This window comes from Misgurnus anguillicaudatus, chromosome 19 (genome assembly GCF_027580225.2).
Source record: "Misgurnus anguillicaudatus chromosome 19, ASM2758022v2, whole genome shotgun sequence".
NCBI classification, from domain to species: Eukaryota; Metazoa; Chordata; class Actinopteri; order Cypriniformes; family Cobitidae; genus Misgurnus; species Misgurnus anguillicaudatus.
The window spans coordinates 47,347,811-47,361,980 of NC_073355.2; the positions used below are offsets into that span (position 1 = coordinate 47,347,811).

At 39.0% G+C, this 14,170-nt stretch overlaps 1 protein-coding gene across 7 annotated transcripts in view; it reads left to right on the plus strand.

The window, feature by feature from the left end:
• The window catches only part of LOC129436739 (RNA binding protein fox-1 homolog 3), a 295,528-nt gene that overhangs the window by 178,441 nt on the left and 102,917 nt on the right, over positions 1-14,170 (plus strand). For 5 of the 7 annotated variants that reach the window (XM_073857794.1, XM_073857793.1, XM_073857796.1 and 2 more), the window contains exon 3: positions 12,793-12,902. The exons of the other annotated variants lie outside the window; for them this stretch is intronic. In XM_073857794.1, the coding sequence (XP_073713895.1) occupies positions 12,793-12,902 (110 nt within the window). The remainder of the gene's footprint in view (positions 1-12,792; positions 12,903-14,170) is intronic. 7 annotated transcript variants of the gene reach the window in all.

The window sequence follows — 14,170 nt, forward strand, 5'->3', positions numbered from 1 at the left end:
GGATAGCATCTTGCAGTTGATGGAGATTTGTGTGATGGACATGGTCAAAAACATGCTCAGGTAGGCTGTGGCATTTAAACAATGCCCAACTGGCACAAAGGGGCCTAAAGTGTGCCAAGAAAACATTCCCCACACCATTACACCATTGCATTAATGAGAAATTGAACAGGTGTTCCTAATAATCCTTTAGGTGAGTGTATAAAGTGTAAAAAAACATAAAAAAAGGTGCACACATCTTGTATGCGGTATTTTGCCTTTTAAATACTGAAAACTCGTATTTTATTTTTTTGTATTTTAAAAACAATTGCAATTTAACATAGCAAGAGCCAAATGTTAATAGTTCAACTATAAACATTGCACAAAAAAAGTGTAAATAATCAACACATGTATTTTTGTATAGCACTAACTGTAATGCAGAGCTTTTAAACATATATATTTTTAAATGTTTAACTTTCATAAATTGCATGCATACGTTTACATAAAATATAACAATCACTACATAACCAGTCTTCTCCTAATGACTAAAATTGCACTTCATGTTTTCTTTTTTTAGCATTTTAAAGATATATAGGCTTTATATTGCCTTTTTATGCTACACAACATTCGAACACGACTGTCGGAGTTCGTCCCCTAGTGGCAGTCGTATGAAATTTCATTTTTGTATAATTTGAAATCCGTGCCAAAATGGGCGAATAAATAAATTAATCCAAATGAATAAAACAATAAACAGCTATGCATATATGCCAAGTGTTACTAATAAAGTTAAACAAAAAAGGGTTAATAATTTCACTTTGCACACAATGTTTTGATTGGAACACACTGAAATACATCATTTCCGGTCGCGGTGTAGTTGCAAATTTTTTTATGCATCCTTAGCTCAAATCGGAAAAAGTTCACATCCATAAATGGTTGGCACCCCACGCATCCCCTTTGTGACTCTCCTTCCAGTTTATTGGCCGTCATGTCCTACAGTGGAATGTGTTTTTAAAGTAACCACACTGATTTTAAATCAGACAAAGATGACTGGTGGGCCGGAAAAAAATGATTGTCAGACAGAATTTGGCCCGCCGGGCATCATTTGACTAGCCATGCTGTAAGGGTTACTTCATTTATCATAACTTCGTATAAAATAAAGTCAATGAAAATCAGGTCTCACTGAGTAAAATAAACTACAGATTCACACAAACTAATAGGAAAAATGCAGCGGCACAGATTCCAGAGGACGACGTTTACATCAGATATGAGAAACAAGGAGGGAAAAAGGCTCAGTGAAGTCATAACAGCAATGAGCCGCACACCAAACGCTCAGCTGTGGTTAAATCAATATGTTGTTATCTTTAACGGGATAAGCACTTTGGAAACTAATTGAAAACAGCTCCATTTAGCTCACTCGGCCCTTAATGCAAACTACACTGCTGTTCAAGCAGAAGAAAAACATTCGGTGTGTCCCGAGGTCTGAAGCGTGCTCATTTGGCAAATAGTTTGTCTCGAAATCTTTTCTCTAAGAGACCCCGGGGCGAACCGGCTAGCGATTCCAGTCCGTTTTAAATCGTGTATTCTGCGGTTCAGATGGGAAGATCTGCATCTAAATCCCAGAATCATTTTTAAACGTCCTACCTGGCGGTTTAATGCAATCACATTTGCATAAATCTGAGGTAAATTCTTTGGGCTACGGTGGATACGTGTGGCGGCTCGGGCATCTGAAGTGTTTGGGATCCATAATGTAATGACTAACATCAGTTATCTGACAGTCAGGCTTAAAGAAAATATTGATTTATCTTTAAGCAAATGTTCTTAAGCTAAAATCCAATCAAAAGCTTTAGTGGCGGACGGCCAGTGAAACCTCAGAGCGCTGTAAAGTATCGTTTTTTCAGACTGCAGACGCTGGTGCCAGAACGGAGAATCCGGAGTTAAATACAGCATTTACCAAAGCTTACACGCAGAAGAGTCTTTGTGAACATGATCTTTACTTTCTGAGAGGGGTAATACCCTGCTTTACATCAATAGTTTGCTTGTGTTTCATCTCAAGAGATGAAGGACTATTTTGCTAAGAAAATGAAACCCTAGGAAATAACATTTGAATGAGAACAGTCATTGGGAACAAAATGTTCATTAAGATGATTGATTTTGGGGTAAAATGTCTGTATCTGGTTTTGTAAGTCAAAATAATCCTCTGACTGCCCGATATTGGATCTCTTGGCGCATCACGGCTTGTAAGATGCAGAGATGCCATGATACTGTAACTACATTGCCCATCAATCCATCGTATCAGAGGTCTGTATAAGGATATATATTTAAATGGTAATGTTGACTTGTGGTTGTGTGGCCCTCCGAATATTTCCACAGATCACATGACCCTGTGTATGTGGCTGCATGTGTTTGGCAATGAGCGTGTTAGAATACCATCTGGTTGATGTCAACGCTAATGGACCAGTGCAATTACGCCTGAAGTCCATTGGATGCTCAGGATGAGCGGCTAATGCTAATGTCACAAAACATTAGCTTTGGAGGTTGGATGTGTTTACAGGTAGATGTTGCCTATTAGTTTAAATGATCAACAGCAATGTACCAAGACCCGGGCTGTTGACTAGCCTCACTTGTATTGAAGGCACATTACTTGTGGTTAATGAGCATGATCTTGACCTAAAGACGGCTTTAAATGTGATACTGAAACATCAGCGATCAGATCACAGGTGTACGATGCTAGCTTATAGGGATGGGTATTGCGACCAATCTGGTGATTTGATTCGATTTCATTTCAATATTGGTAAGTTAGTTTAAAATGTTAGTTTTGCAGACATTAAATCCATAATTAAATATAAATGTTGGTAACTGGAACTAAAAAGTTTGTTGGTTGTCTAGTGCGCGTGAGTGTGCATTTGTGTGTTTGCACAATGGGTGCGACGGTTAACTGCTTGAATATGAAGTTCTTCTCTGAAGAAACATTCCAAAGACCAAAGTCAAGACCGGATTAACTGACCGTACGGTGAAATGATTGACGTGACGTGCAGATGATTAAAATCCGATCATGCATTCCGTTTTCCTTGCCATTATGGAGAATCTGGCTAGAAGGTATACAGCAAATGCCGAAATCTTGCTGGATTAGGGCTGTTTTTATCCTAACCCTAAACCAAACATCTCACGAGATATGGCCATAGCTGTATCCCTTCTAGCCAGAACGCTCTTTTTATCATAATCCTACCACCAAACCCACTATCTTGCAAGGTTTGGCCGTACCTGTATCCCTTCTAACCACAACCAGAACCGCTCTTTGATCCTAAAGCTACCAACCAAACCCAATATCTCGCGAGATTTGGCCGTAGCTGTATCCCTTCTAGCCAGAACCACTCTTTTTATCCTAATCCTAACCCCAAACCTAAACCCAATATCTTGCGAGATTTGAACGTAGCTGTATCCCTTCTAGCCAGAAACGCTCTTTTATCCTAATCCTACCACCAATCCCAATATCTCAAGAGATTTGGCCGTAGCTGTATCCCTTCTAGCCAGAACTGCTCTATTTATCCTAATCCTACACCAAACCTAAACCCAATATCTTGCGAGATTTGGCCGTAGCTGTATCCCTTCTAGCCAGAACGCTCTTTTATCATAATCCTACCACCAAACCTAAACCCAATATCTTGCAAGGTTTGGCCGTACCTGTATCCCTTCTAGCCAGAACCAGAACCGCTCTTTTATCCTAATGCTACCAACCAAACCCAATATCTCGTGAGATTTGGCTGTAGCTGTATCCCTTCTAGCCAGAACCGCTCTTTTTATCCTAATCCTAACCCCAAACCTAAACCCAATATCTTGCGAGATTTGACCGTAGCTGTATCCCTTCTAGCCAGAACCGGTCTTTATATCCTAATCCTACCACCAAACCTAAACCCAATATCTTGCAAGGTTTGGCCGTACCTGTATCCCTTCTAGCCAGAACCGCTCTTTTATCCTAATGCTACCAACCAAACCTAAACCCAAACCCAATATCTTGTGAGATTTGGCTGTAGCTGTATCCCTTCAATGCAGAATCGCTCTTTTGTTAGATTGAAGAATTAATTTTTTACCAGCCCTACCATTTAAATTCTTAGAAAATACTCTTCTCTACTAAACAGTATATACTGGTCAGTCAGTGGCTATGGGTGGAGCTTCAGTGTGATATCACATTAACAAGAGAATCAAAACAGTATGTCTAATGACACTGCTCTTGTTTAATTGGGATTAAAAAAAGGAGATAGTGGATGTTTTTCATGGTAGGGTTGTTGTGTTCACACACTGCCAACACACATTTACATCCAAATTTTGTATAATATACAAAGAGAATGTTAAATATCATGATTAATAATACTTGTGGTTTATTGGCTTACACTTGTGGAAATAGGCATATATGTCCTGTGTTCCACTTGCGTTCTGGTTATATACTTAAAATTTTGACAAATGTTGACAGTAATCTATTTTTGATTTCATGCAAAAATAGAATACCAGTTGTGTGCTCACTTCAAAGACAGCATTCTGAATTTAAATAAGTTTAGTATGTTAGTATGTTGTTTCAGAGCTACAGTATCTAACAAGTTAAAGAGTCGTGCAAACACTTCAGCGCCGTACCCTTGAACTCTCTCGACCGAAGTCTCTCGACTTCAATTAGCCCGGCAAGTGGCTAATGTGAGTAATGGAGTTGCATGTTGAGGTGCGTGAGGGCGTCTGCCACGCAAATAACTGATTTAATGCAAATCTTCAGCATCACTCCTACTGCCAATTAAGCTAACCGGTTTTAGCCGTAAGTGATTTTATTACATTAGCACGCCGCGCCTCTGACTGCATTAGTGATGGTTTAATCAGTCGCTAATCAAATTAGCGCATGTGACAGACGGAAGAATGAACGAAACATCGCAGCCGTGCACCTTAAGATCACACCTGCGCAGATTGTCTGGGAAATCTGCAGTTGTACACATCTGCTGTACGTGACTTATCGCTGATGATCTTACGATCAACGGTTTCACGTTAAGTACAGCAATATGCTGTATTTAGAAGTCGGTTTATCCTTGCAGTCTGCTAAACTGTGTGACCTAACAAGACAATACATTTGTGAGTTTTTTCTTAGCCAATCAGAACAGGGTTTTCTTTACTTTGCCTGCAAACAGACAGATTACTTTAATAGGAAATGTTTGTGTTGTATCTGGTTTGGATATGGTGTGAGGTGGTTTACTGGATTATTTATGATCATTATGATACATTTTAGGCTGGCCAGTGTTTCAGCAATACGGTGAACGTGCTCAACTATAATCCAAATATTAGACTCATCACTGAATCAGGTTTAGCATCAAAGTGAAATCTTTGTACATCTTTTGCACACCGTTCAACGGTAAACCCCTCAGAGCTCCAGCAGCGTCTCATTTAACATGCCTTCACAACAGCCCTGACTGAATAAACTACTGCCCCGATTAGTCTAATAATTACAGACGAGATTCAATCATCGTCCCGCCGTCAGGATCAAACCACATCATCCTGGTTTTGATGTTATTGTGTAAAGAAAATTGCTCTGTAGGCCCTGTCAACTGAAAGTAGAGCAGTTTCGTAAAGCTTGATAAATCTGCCAGCTGTAAAGCTCTCCAGATCGCCCGGAGCCATTCCTTACGTTCTCCTTTTCAATCTTTTGTTGCCGCTTGAGTTTATTGGTTGTCTAGCGCTTGCACGAGTGTGCGTTTGTGTGTTTGCCCGATGGGTGCGACGGGTTTTAAAGATGCACCGCTGTGATGAATGAAGCCAAACTCTGACGGTTGTGTTGATGGAGATGAGTTTTAGACAAGATTGTAACCGCAGAGCAACTACAGGCTCAAATACTTTGGTTAACTGCTTGAATATGAAGTTCGTCTCTGGAGAAACACTCCAAAGACCAAAGTCAACCCTGGATTAACTGACCATACGACGATATGATTGATTGACGTGACGTGCAGATGAGCAATCCGATCATGCATCCAATTTTCCTCGCCGTCAGTGTGGCTTGAAGGGATACAGCAAATGCTAAAAAACTCAATGGATGAGCGTTGTTTTTATCCTAATCCTACCCCCAAACCCAACACCTCGTGAGATTTGGCCGTAGCTGTATACCTTCTAGCCAGAACCATTATTTTTATCCTACCCCAAACCTAAACTCAATATCTCGCGACATTCGGCTATAGCTTTATCCCTTCTAGCCAGAACCACCGCTCTTTTATAATAATCCTACCCCCAAACCTAAACTCAGTATCTAGCGAGATTTGGCCGTAGCTGTATCCCTTCTAGCCAGAACCGCTGTTTACATCCTAGTCCTACCACCTAACCCTAAATCCAACACCTCGCAAGATATGGCCATAGCTGTATACTTTCTAGCCAGAACCATTCTTTTTATCCTAATCCTACCTCCAAACTAGCCTGGCTCCGCCCTCCTACGTGCTTCCGCTTAATTTTCATTACGCTTCAGTACTACGTCTGGGACTGCTGTATAGGGTTTCGTTTTCTCCTGCAAAAATCTGCAGGTCCAATCAGCGAACAGAGGGGGGTGGCTAAGAATGATGACGTTGAGGTTGTTCGTCAGTTTGAGCTGTAGTTCACTAATGGCAGCGGATAAAGATGTGAGAAAAGCTATTCGGTCCGTTGTTGCAAAACCGCCGAATATACAGAAGTTAAAGCAGGAGCAAGAACCAGGTTTGCTAAGTTTTGTTGGTCTGATTATTCAGACTTGTTGTTTCCGGTCGGTTTCAGCGCTTGATATACGTCACGACCACACGTTAGCGATTGGATCCTGAGTGACTCTGGGCAGATCCAATAGTTTTGAACTTTAACAGAGGACCCTTCTTAACGGAAGTAACGCTTTGCAATGGAGCATGGCCAGACTCTCTGTACAAATGAAATGAATGAGAGTCTGGTTGGACCAGGCTACCTCCAAACGTAAACCTAAACTCAATATTTCGCGAGATTTGTCCATAGCTGTATCCCTTCTAGCCAGAATCGCTGTTTTCAGCCTAGTTCTACCACCTAACCCTAAGCCCAACATTTTATGAGATTTGGCCATAGCTGTATCCCTTCTAGCCAGAAGTTCTGTTTTCATTCTAGTACTACCCCTAACTTAACCCTAAAGTGGGTCGCACACCGGACGAGCAGCTCAGCGCAGGACAACTCGGAGGTATCGTAAACCACAAGTGTACATTAAATAGCGCGAGTTTCGTCAGATAGCGTCTACTTCAAAATGCAAAATATACGTTAGCAGCCAATTTTAATCTGTTTTGATTTGGGACAAATATGATGTTATTTAATGCTAAACTATGTGTTATGTTATATTTTTGACAGTATGCGGGCCGCAGGAGCACGGCAGTTTGAACCCCCTGATCTAAGATAAACATTGCTGTGTCTTCAGCTTTGTCTTGAGTTTGCAGTGTGATATCACTGCGCTAACTTTATTTAAACATTCTTATTTTGTGTTGTTGATGTTTATGATGTGAAGTGTGTAAATGTGCAGATACACTGTAGTGTGTGTGTGCTGATATAAGAGTCACTCGGTCTGATAACTAAAACCCCTGACCCTGCAGTTCACCTCAGCAACAGCCCCTCGCTCCCGCTTCTCTAGTTATGTGGATGGACGGAAATCAATGGAAAGCATCTCAATTAATCCGCCGGCAGCTCATTGATTGGTAGTTGAAGTAGGTAAACAGCCTCAGCCGTTTAAAGGCCTTGATCAGTTAATCATCACGTTACAGCAAACACACACACAAACACACCTGTGTGTTTTTTTTCTGTGTTTGCATTCATAGTTTTTGCTCTTGTGAAAGAAGATTGCTTGATGTGACATTCAGAGCTTAAAACCACACGCTCAGAAATTCTCACGGTAATGACATCACAGCCGCCTGTTATGCAGTTTACTTCCTAGTTTGCAGTAGGGCTGCATAACGATTAATCACAACTAATTGTTTGCAGAAAAAAGTTTTTGTTTACATGATATACTGTTTGTGTGTGTACTGTGTTTAATAATTATGTATAGACGGTTTCAGCAGTAATAACATAAACAACCGGCTTTCGTGGTCAACACGTAACTTACGGTAAACTCCGCTAGGAATAAATAACAACAAAGTACTTTAAACATAGTTTATTTATATAACAAGCAAAATAAACAACACGTAGATTACCTAGGAAACCAAAACATTTGTAATTTTCGACAATGTATTTGTTCAAGAGTTCAGTTCAGCAACTAGTCAGACCATTATAAAAACTGAAACCACGTTTCGGAACAGACGCGTTTCGCGTCACCAGATGTGCGAGCGATGAAACCACCAATATATAAATACACACATTCACGTATAATTTTAAGAATATTTATTTATTTATTTATTTATTTATTTATTTATTTATTTAGTATTCATATTTATATATGATATCAATTAAGTGTATATACACATGTAAATATGTATTTTGTATGTATTTATATATACATAATTATTATACACAGTGCACACACATATATGACGTAAACAAAAACTTTTATTATGCAGCCCTACTTTGCAGATTTGGTAAATAACTTACAAAATTCAGCATAACGACTATAACAATGAATATTACTACAAGCTTGGATGAATAATATACTCAGTTTGAATAGATTATGGCACTAATGAATGAATAAATAATAATTTATGACAGATGTGCATCTCACTCCCATGGTGCTTTGCATTTTTAAGTGAATAAATGAATGCTTATATGAGCAAATCACATGAGGGAGGGAGAGAGAGAGAGCACAACTGTTTTCTTCGTCTTTTAGTGTAAATGGTTTGATGTTGATAAATGTTGTATATGTCACTGCTTTAGTTTGTATTTTTGTGGGAGAGTCAGATTGTGAAGGACACCAGTGTTGCTTCAGTGCATCTCTAATAACTCATGCTGGTGAGTAAATGAACCGTACTGTAGTACACTAACACACACATACACACACACACACACACACACACACACACACACACACACACCTTCCGCACGTCTTGAATTATTAAAACTTTTTTTCTAATCCTGTTTTATTCAATAAAAATGAAGAGTTTGTGCAATTATTTCTCTCTCTTATATAATGTAAGCAGGAGCAGGAGTTTTAAACACGGTTTCATGCTTCCCAAAAATAAACTGCAGAATCACTCAAAAATCCTCAGGGATCAAAATTCTCCGCCCAAACTTCTTTACTAGTCGAATTCAGGACTTAAAAAAAAATATTAATACAACCTCGATTGACCATTCTCACTTCTCACAAGGCTTCTCTTGTACTTTATTTGAACAGAATATCAGTCACTCTTTAATTCAGGTCAGATACAGAGAAACACATACTGATCCCAGATCAGACCCATATGTGTGTGAGCTCAAATACACACTGCGGCAGTGTACCACACAACAACCATCGATGTGTTTCTCTCTCTCTCTCTCTCTCTCTCTCTCTCTGTGTGTGTGTGTAGCGTTTAATCGCTGTGTTAATATTTGATGCAGTCGGTACAGAAGGCTGTCGACTCTGCGAAAAACAACCCAAAAACTGCTTCAATATCAACTCAAAAGTGTGTCTCATCTAAAACAGGGCTGAATGTGTGTTTGTGTAATCGATGACATCACTGCACAAATATACTACACAATATTTAGATCCTCTTTATTCATTGGTGGAGAGTCACAGATCTTTAAACACAATAAACGAATTCTTCATATCTTTAGTCACATATGCTTTATATATTGATTTATATTGTAGGAGAGCTTGTTAGATCCTCTAATTGTGTGTGTGTGTGTGTGTGTGTGTGTGTGTGTGTGTGTGTGTGTGTGTGTGTGTGTGTGTGTGTCTAGTTGTAGTATTGTAGTACTTATATATTGGAAATGGCACCAGAACCTCTTTAATGGACATTTTTCTTTTAAATAATATATGCACTGTCAGCACAGGCGGTGTGTGTGTGTTGCGAATAGCGATTGCTTTATATTTGTGTTGCGTGTACAACCATTCAATAAATCAAAAATGATCTTCAGTATCTCGTTTGTTTCTCTTAAAGAATATTGATATTAGATTTGAAGTGTCCTGTTTTTCAGATGTTTCTCTCCAGCAGTCACATGCATCTCTGTCAAAACATATATCACAATGTCAAGTCTGCCATCAGAAGTCACAGATCTGAATATGCACTCAAAAATTGCTCATTAAAGGTGCAATTTGTAAGATATTCGCAGTAAAATGTCCAAAAACCACTAGGCCAGTGTTATTTATTTTGTCCAGCTGATTACTATCAATATCTGTAATGTTTTCAACTACTTGTAAATCGTCAGAAAATTTCCATTCAAAACATTGACACGGGGCAGTGCAGTCTCCTGTCAATGACGTTAATATCCATGTGACCCTCTGTCACCGCCTTTACTGACGTACAGTAACCCACATGACAACACTGGTCGAGTTCGAAAAAATAAAATGGCGGCCAAGAAAGCGACTGGAGCACAAATGTAGTGTAAATAAAGGTCTATTTTCACTTTTTACACATTTAAATTGCATTTCTAGCGAGAAATTAGTATTGTAGTTTTCAAATATGTGATTAGTTATCACAAAGGCGCTCTCTGTTTATATTTCAAACACGCTGCCTTTGAAGTGCATCCGAAAACCTTTCTCTGAGCTGCCTTCAGGCCTCCGAAGTCATGTCCTCATGAGGCAGCGAGGCAACACGTCTATGCCTTGAGTTTTCGGATGCAGTCAGTGTCGTGGACAAATGCGGAACTATGCGTTAGCGCCTGTCGAGCTACGCGCTTGCTTATGGACTTATGGATATCTCTGTACCGTCTGCCGCTGGTTGTGTCAGCTCCTGTAAGCGTACGGGCCAACCAAACGACCCAAGAAGAGTTTGGAACAAAACGAGAGAGGATCAATTTGGTGTTGCATTATCTGGATGGAGAGAGCTTCACGACAACATTTAACTAGACCGAGATTCTGATCCTGCTTGTGTTTTACGCGATGGGTGAGTTGTTTTGATTCGTAACCCTTCAAAAAACGTATGCTATTATATTGATCACAACATTAGTGTGTAGACTGTAATCAGCGTGTCTTCCCGCGGACGATGTGCACATCAAAAGGTATTGTACAGCAATATAAATGGTCATTTTAAGACACTTCACAATAAGATTTGTACTGTCAATACATTAAAGTTATGTGAAAAATCATTGTAGATTGTAAGTTGAAAACTTAATTCTGTGCTGTGTTAACCATTGAATTTGGACTAATAGTGTAACATCTATGACTAACAATTTAGTTTTGAACATCACACATATAAACTTACATAATGAAATAAACTATGTCATCAAACGCAACATTTATAAGACTTGATTACCTTATCCATCAACGTGATTTCTCGTTCGCGTCTGATTGATGGCCATCAGCGGTTGAGTTAAAGACTACAAATCCCATAATTCCACGTTGCTTCAGAGCGTCATTAAACAACATCGTTGTTATTGATTTGATCTGGCGCCATCTAGCGGCGCAGATAATACAAATTGCATCTTTAAATGTAATAGGATATATAATCTGATCTATACTGTCCACACTATGCTCAAAGTTGTATGCTTTACTTTAGACAATTTCACCGGGCGCACGTCCGGTGACGCGATAAGCGTCTGGTTCGAGCTTTACTTCCGGTTTCGGTTTGTTTAATGGTCTGAGTAGTTACTGAAACTGAAATACCTTGTCGAAAATAACAAATGTTTTGCGTTTCTATGTAATCTACGTGTTGTTTATTTTGCTTGTTATATAAATAAACTACTTTAAAAGGACTTTGTTGTTGTTTATTCTTCGCGGAGTTTACCGGAAGTTACGTGATGACCACGAAAGCCGCTTGTTTATGTTGTTACTGCTAAAACCGTCTATACATACACAGGTTACAATGTAATACTGTCTATGTTTATTTTTCCACAGTGAATTTAAATCCCTATTCACACCCAGATTGTGGAAAATGCGTCTGGGATTTGTCCAGGATTGTTTGTCAATGATTTTCCAGAATCTGTGCATGCACTCACCCAGATGCTGTAAAGATCCCATAAGACACGTGATGTATTTAAAGTCCTGCACTTTTTCCCCAGCATCTAAAGTTTACTTTGATTTCTCTCCAGAAACCACGCGCATGCATTTTTGTTTATGATAGGAACGTGTGACACAGCTTCGGCGAGGACAGTAAGGAGCTCCTGGATCTCTGTTTCAGTCCAGTTTGCAAACATTTCTCGTTGTGAATGTTGATCTGTGTTTAAATCAGTGTGTTAAAGAGCTGAACCAGGACTTCTTGTTGCGATGAGACACGTATCCTCACTATGGCACACACCTTACAGCATTGTTTCTGCGTCTTGTCCACACAAAATGCTTTCTGTGAATGTTACGGCAATGTTACTAGGTTGCCTTTACACTGAAAAAATGATTCATTCAATTTACTATTTTTTTTAAGGTAAGTGGTTGCAATCAATTTATTTATTAGTAAAGTAACATAAAATAAAAAAACTTTTGTTTAAATGTAGCTTAAATAAATTGATTGCAACAATTTACCTTAAAAAAAAGAGTAAATTGAATGAATTATTTTTTCAGTGTAGGGGAGCGATCCCAGAACATTTACGGGACATGTTTGTGTTCACACAGAAGCCTTTTGGCCAATTTTATGGAAATGTTCTGGGACCAAAGTGTGCTGTTTGAATGAGGTTTAAGAGACACACCTAGACAACATTTATATTTTAGTCATGTTTTTGTCTTCGATATGCTGTAGTCTTTAAACGTGCGGTTGTTTTATTTTTTGGTAGGTGATCTCTGTACGTCCGGCGCTGTAGCTGTGTTTGGGAACGTGCTGTGCAGCGGGCCGGGCCTGGCCGATCACCTGTGGCGAATCAGACATCCTCTGTTCATCACACTGGTGAGAAATATAAACATTTGTTTCATCTCTGTTTCATCTCTGTGAATGGAGAGACCACACGTCGACATACTGTTCAGTGTGGATATGAGGTGCTATAAAGTGCTTGTTTTTGTTTGTGCATCCACGACTAAACAGTTTCAATAATGCTCATAAAGTTGATGACATTACATTCATACTGTGTATGTGTGTGTGTGCACATTTGTGCATGTGTGTAATTTTCATTTCAGTACGTTGTATTTTACTTCAAAAACGAGTCACAGTATGTAAAGTTTTATCAGGTAAATACATGAATTATTGTTACAGTACTAATGCTGTTTTTCCAAGTTCAGATACTCTGTATAAACACTAGAGTATAGATACGATTATAGATCCTAGAGAAAAAATGGCTACATTGCAAACCCAATTGAACCAGTAGACAAGAGTTTAGAGAAGAGACACTTATACTATAGCAACAACAGTAAACGACATTGCACTACACTACAAAAATACCACCACATCTATATGAGAAGACATGTTATCTTTATCTTGTCCTAAAGGATACTCTTGTCTGTTTAAAATCTGCTGATGGTTCAATGATGTAGCGCAGGTTTTTTTTAACTGGTGTCCGGGGACTCACAGGGGTCCCCCTAAAGGTTTTAAGGCAGTGGTCTCAAACTCTCGGCCCATGGGCTGTTTGCGGATTTTATTTGCTCATCTGCACTTCACGTCAATTGTCACCATGCGATCGGTTAATGTTGTCAAGACTTTGGAGTGTTCGTCTAGAAAAAAACTGTTACTCGGCTGTTACTCAAAGAGATGCGGCGGGGTTTGTTCATGCCAAGTCACAGTTTTAATGGCGACACCTCATACAGGGAAGGAAAGGTGGAGATGTAATGCAACACTTATTGAACTACAGATGAGAAAAAAAGTCATCATGCCCAGGTTAAGAAAAGGGGAAAGATGAGGAGAAATGTTCAAAAGATTAAAGACTGTATGCTATGGAGTATATATTATCATTATGTTGTTTGCTATGCAGTTACACATAGCAGTAGCAAAAACAAATGTTTACAGAGATGGAACATAACCAAGTCAAGTCTGTGACTTAAAAAATACCTAAATAAATCTAAACAGACTCACTACCTGGTTGCAAAAAATGTATTATAGTTAATAAATGGATTCAGGAATTAAATTTGTTAGTTTAATCCAATGTTTTAATATAAAGTTATTTAAGATAGGGTTAAAAAAGATGTATACTGTTAAAATAATGTATAAAAACTATATTTTATAAG